The sequence below is a fragment of the Triticum urartu genome, chromosome 7A (genome assembly GCF_056163025.1).
Source record: "Triticum urartu cultivar PI428250 chromosome 7A, HENAU_Tu73, whole genome shotgun sequence".
Classification (NCBI taxonomy): Eukaryota; Viridiplantae; Streptophyta; class Magnoliopsida; order Poales; family Poaceae; genus Triticum; species Triticum urartu.
Genome location: NC_141879.1, coordinates 657,763,746 through 657,769,864, shown reverse-complemented (window position 1 = coordinate 657,769,864; position 6,119 = coordinate 657,763,746). Strand labels below are relative to the sequence as shown.

Sequence of the window (6,119 nt, the reverse complement as noted above, 5' to 3'; positions counted from 1 at the left end):
AGAAAGCAATAGCAATAAACTAAACGATCATAGTGCTAAGCTAAGCTAACGGATGGGTCATGTCAATCACATCATTCTCTAATGATGTGATCCCGTTCATCAAATGACAACTCATGTCTATGGCTAGAAAACTTAACCATCTTTGATTAACGAGCTAGTCAAATAGAGGCATACTAGTGACACTCTGTTTGTCTATGTATTCACACATGTACTAAGTTTCCGGTTAATGCAATTCTAGCATGAATAATAAAAATTTACCATGATATAAGAAAATATAAATAATAACTTTATTATTGCCTCTCAGGCATATTTACTTCACTCTCCCCCTCGCGCCGCCGCCGGGCCGCTGCCCAAGATTCCGGCGAAAGCAACCGGCAGGAGCTCGCCAAAAGGCCGCCACACGCGCGAGGCCTCCCCTCTCCCTCCCTGCGCCGGCGGGCCGCCGGATTTGCGGACCCGCGAACCTTCATCGCGGGATGCCGGATTTGGCTTTTCCGGCCGCCGGTGGATGCGCCAAGAGATGGAGTAGAGTGGTCGGGGAGCATCTCCCGCAGCCACGGCAAGGGCGCATTGCCGCATGCAGGTACGGGTTCGTTCTCCCGGCGCCGCCGATGATTTGCGGGCATGGATTCCTCCGGCCATCCACCGGGATCGGCGCTCGCGCAGCAGCTCTGTGGCTCGCCGATGCCGCTCATATAGTGCGATGACTGCACGCGGACAGTGCTGCGGCTAACTTCGGGCACGCCGAAGCACCCCAGATGGGTGTTCTTCAAATGCGAAAATGACGGGGTACGTGCACTTGTGGTAGCTCATTTTGATAGCTCATTCTTTGGTTCAATTGCGGTAGCTCATTTCAAACATGCTCATTCATGTGTGTTAGAAGATGGATGCTCATTTTGGTTTTGGGAAGGCGAATACATTGATTTATTGATAGGAAGAAACTTAATAGACGTTGACGCACTCCTTACAAGAATCGAAGGCAATGATGCGACTGCATGTGCAACTAGAGGGGAAGCAACGTCTACTTCTTTCAAACCAAAGATGAAGAAAGAAGAATGCAAAATCAAGAATCTGCAGATAAACAATGAATGTATGGAGAAGATATTAATCCAACTAATGGAAGCAGTTATGGAAGTTAGAAATCTTCTAAAATGTATACTTGTGGTTATTATTTTCTTTGGTCTTACTATTCTATCAAAGATTTGATGATGTCTTATGTATCCAATGTTATTGAAAAAGCAAAGAAATGCATTATGTTGGATCAAATTAAGGTGCAAACTTAGGTTTTCCGGGTTAGGAGGAGCTGCGTCAGATCAGACCCCGCAAAGCCGACCCGTAAAAGAGCATATTCCACGAATATCCTTTTTACGGGTCCGTTATGCGGGGTTTGTAACCGGGGCTGTCCGGCCTTTGCGGCCCGCAAAAACGTTTTTCCGTGATCTACAAACATGTTTTGCGGACCGGCGGGATGCAGAGTCTATTAGAGTTGCTCTAAGCTCTGCCGGTGATAGTGTCTTTGGGTTCCTGCAGCCATTGCATTGTACGAGTACTACATATAGTGGCCCCTGGCCAGGGTGTGGTCTGTGGTGCCGTGGCACGTCGCAGGACGCAAGTTGACGTAGACGTTAACCACTCGGCTTCTTCAGTGCCGTACTACTACTACTACTACTAATGGCCGGCACCACTGAGTGACTAAAGTCATGGAATTCTTCTACTGCCGATCAACAGGCTGTGCGTGAAAATCTTGACAAACTAGGTAGTAGTACAACCATACAAGTCTTTTGGCTCCTCAATGTGCATGTGTGTCTGCATGCGGTCTCGTGATTATGACCTAATGTGTGCGTGCAACACAGCGCGCACGTCTCTTGACATGGGGTCACCTTCCTATGCGTGATCGATCAACAGTGTCATATGGCATAGGATTTCCCAAACTTCACAGGTGTCGGTTCAAGCCCAGTCCTATAGTAACAGCTCCGTCCATGCATGTCTCTCTCTTGCATCGCATGCAGACGTGCCGTGGGAGGCATGGTTGTTTGACAAAACGCGATATTGATCGCTCACTTTCATTAGGAAAACACATTTCTCGTGCGTACCTTTTGGAAGCTAACATGAGTTGTTATTTTTTTGGTTCTAGGCTTCTAGCTAGGTATGTCATTGCATATTATCAATGAAAAAATTTACTACTCCCTACTCATATTGACTACTACGACCCCCTCCGTTTTCTAAATATAAGCATTTTTAGATATTTTAATATAAACTATCCACCTATGTATATAGACATATTTTAGAATATAAATTCACTCATTTTGCCTTGTATGTAGTTCACATTGTAATCTTTAAAAAAACTTATATTTAAGAACGGAGGGAGTACTTTGTTAGCCATGTGTGCACTGAAACAAGGAAATTTTTTTCCCCAAAAACTTGTAGGAGCGTCCACCACGATCTCTCCATCAAGTGATATGTACGTTGCCCCGACGTTCTCTGCATGCATTTCAAACACCGTTTCAACAAACCGGATGAAATTAATGCAAACACAACGGGTTTCATACAAACCGAACAAAAACATTTACATTTGGACATATTTTAACTAAAACAGATAAAACTATATGCACGTCTCGGCCACGCCAAGCTACATTCCCACGACACGGATACACTACGCTAGTCTAGGCCACTGCCCACTGATATCACACACGCACGCACATCACATATAGGTGGTGCTTGGCTAACATTAATTTAGATGTCCTCCGGATCGATTGATCGACTACGCATATAGATAGATAGATAGCATTGGTAAACCTCCTCCATCCCATATTCCCATCCCAGTCGTCAAACTACAATAATCCGGCAGCAATCTCAGCAAGACCTAGGCATTTCTTCTGGAGATTCCAAGCATCCGACTCCGGGTCGGGGCGGTGGCAGTAGACCTTAGGGTCGTAGTCCCCGTACTTGATGGTGGGATACAGAGCCTTCATCTTCTCGACATGGGCGGCGTGGTCTGCCGTGATCCTGGCCATGAACTCGTCATCGTCCCACTCATCGTCTTCGTCCGAGTCCTCCGACGCCACCTTATCGACCTCCTCCGACTTGGCCTTGACGGTGGCGAAAGCTGCCGCCTCCTCCTCCGCGGCCTTCGCCTTGGCCTTGACGGTGACCTCGCCGCCGTCCTCCTCCGCCTTCCTCTTGGAGCCGCACCCCGCCTTGACGATCAACGACGCCTCCTCCGCCAGCACCGCATCCGCCTGTTCCTTGTCCGCCTGGAACGCTGGGACGAGAGGAAAGCCCTCGTAGCCGGCGGCCATCGGCATCTTCTCGACCAACATCTCTCTCGCCGCCTGCTTCGTTAGGATTAGGGTTTGGTGAATTGGATTGGATTGGGGATTTCTCTCTCTCTCTCTCGCTGGATTGGATCTCAAGTTGTTGAAGGGAAACGCGAGGAGGAGGCGGCCGCTGGCGTGGCGTATATATGTCCAGGCCAACCGTAACCAACCTCGGGTCCGACTCGGGCGGGGCTCTTCCATCGTCATACTAGTTCATTGGGCCGGGCTTGGATGGGCTAGGCCCCACCATTTCTTTCTTTCCTTCTGCTAGCCTCTTGGGTAGTAGATAGAAAAAAAGATTCTAAAAAAAAGTAGATACAAGAAAATCTACTGACGCTAAGAAAACCACCCAAGAATTTTCAAAAACTGTGAATCGATAAAATGTTCGTGAATTCAAAATAATGTTCGAAAATTTCAAAAATATATACATGAATTTAAAAAACATTTTTTTAAATATGAATCCAAAAAAACACACATGAATTTCCAAAAAACATTCATGATTTATAAAAATATTTGTGCATCCAAAAAAATGTTCATGATTGAGCTTCAAAAAATATTCATATATTCATGAATTCTAAATTAAAAATAGAACCTATGCTTCAGCCATCGTTGAGTCAGACTCAATGCCCGACCACTGCAGAAGATAGAGGGAAAATGAAAGTCATTCCCTATGCTTCAGCCATAGGCTCTATCATGTATGCAACCAAACCTGATGTGTGTCTTGCTATTAGTTTAGCAGGGAGGTACGGAAGTAATCCAGGAGTGGATCATTGGACAGCGGTCAAGAACATCCTGAAATACCTGAAAAGGACTAAGGATATGTTTCTCATTTATGGAGGTGACAAAGAGCTCGTCGTAAACGATTGTGTCGATGCAAGCTTTGACATTGATCCGGATGACTCTAAGTCACAAACCGGATACGTGTTTATATTGAACGATGGAGTTGTCAGTTGGTGCAGTTCTAAGCAAAGCGTCGTGGCGGGATCTGCGTGCGAAGCGGAGTACATAGTTGCTTCGGAAGCAGCAAATGAAAGAGTCTAGATGAAGGAGTTCATATCCGATCTAGGTGTCATACCTAGTGCATCGGGTCCAATAAAAATCTTTTGTGACAATACTGGTGCAATTGCCTTGGTAAAAGAATCCAGATTTCACAAAAGAACCAAGCACATCAAAAGACGCTTCAATTCCATCCGCGATCAAGTTAAGAAATGAGACATAGAGATTTGCAAGATACATACGGATCTGAGTGTTGCAGACCCGTTGACTAAGCCTCTCTCACGAGCAAAACATGATCAGCACCAAGACTCCATGGGTGTTAGAATCATTACTGTGTAATCTAGATTATTGACTGTAGTGCAAGTGGGAGACTGGAGGAAATATGTCCTAGAGGCAATAATAAAGTTGTTATTTATATTTCCTTATATCGTGATAAATGTTTATTATTCATGCTAGAATTGTATTAACCGGAAACTTAGTTCATATGTGAATATATAGACAAACAAAGTGTCACTAGTATGCCTTTACTTGACTAGCTCGTTGAATCAAAGATGGTTAAGTTTCCTAACCATAGACATGAGTTGTCATTTGATTAACGGGATCACATCATTAGAGAATGATGTGATTGACTTGACCCATTCCGTTATCTTAGCATTCGATCGTTTAGTATATTGCTATTGCTTTCTTCATGACTTATAGATGTTCCTATAACTATGAGATTATGCAACTCCCGAATACCGGAGGAACACTTTCTGTGCTACGAAATGTCACAACGTAACTGGGTGATTATAAAGGTGCTCTACAGGTGTCTCCGATGGTACTTGTTGAGTTGGCATAGATCGTGATTAGGATTTGTCACTTCGATTGTCGGAGAGGTATCTCTGGGCCCTCTCGGGAATGCACATCACTATAAGCCTTGCAAGCAATGCAACTAATGAGTTAGTTGCGGGATGATGTATTACGGAACGAGTAAAGAGACTTGCCGGTAACGAGATTGAACTAGGTATTGAGATACCGACGATCGAATCTCAGGCAAGTAACATACAAATGACAAAGGGAACAACGTATGTTGTTATGCGGTTTGACCGATAAAGATCTTCTTAGAATATGTAGGAACCAATATGAGCATCCAGGTTCCGCTATTGGTTATTGGCCGGAGATGAGTCTCGGTCATGTCTACATAGTTCTCGAACCCGTAGGGTCCGCACGCTTAACGTTCGGTGACGATCGATATTATCAGTTTATGTGTTTTGATGTACCAAAGGTAGTTCAGAGTCCCGGATGTGATCATGGACATGACGAGGAGTCTCGAAATGGCCAAGACATAAAGATTGATATATTGGACGGCTATATTCGGACACCGGAAGGGTTTCGGGTGATCTCGGAGAAAACCGGAGTGCCGGAGGGGTTACCGGAACCCCCCGGGGGCTAATGGGCCTTGATGGGCCCTAGTGGAGAGAGAGAGGGGCCGACCAGGGCAGGCCGCACGCCCCCTCCTCTTGAGTCCAAATAGGACAAGGAAGGGGGGGGGCCCTTGCCTTTCCCCTCTCCCACTCCTTCCTTCCCTCTCCTAGGGGGACTAGGAAAGGGGAGTCCTACTCCCACTAGGAGGATGACTCCTCTTGGCGCGCCCTCCTAGGGCCGGCCGGACTCCCCCCTTGCTCCTTTATATACGGGGGCAGGGGGCACCCCATAGACACACAAGTTGATCATTGATCTTTTAGCCATGTGCGGTGCCCCCCTCCACCATAATCCACATCGGTCATATCGTAGCGGTGCTTAGGCGAAGCCCTATGTCGGTAGCTT

The 6,119-nt window shown here is 46.1% G+C and overlaps 1 protein-coding gene across 1 annotated transcript; it reads right to left on the bottom strand.

Moving 5' to 3' along the window:
• Positions 1-2,501: 2,501 nt before the first annotated feature.
• On the bottom strand, positions 2,502-3,458 carry LOC147961148 (uncharacterized). The gene has a single exon (XM_087536872.1). The coding sequence runs from the start codon at positions 3,318-3,320 to the stop codon at positions 2,832-2,834; it is 489 nt and encodes a 162-aa protein (XP_087392998.1). The 5' UTR covers positions 3,321-3,458; the 3' UTR covers positions 2,502-2,831.
• Between the last annotated feature and the right edge of the window lie 2,661 nt (positions 3,459-6,119).

What these genes read in the sequence shown, in the direction of transcription:
- LOC147961148 (XM_087536872.1), bottom strand. Translation starts at nt 3,320, where the DNA reads ATGTTGGTCGAGAAGATGCCGATGGCCGCCGGCTACGAGGGCTTTCCT.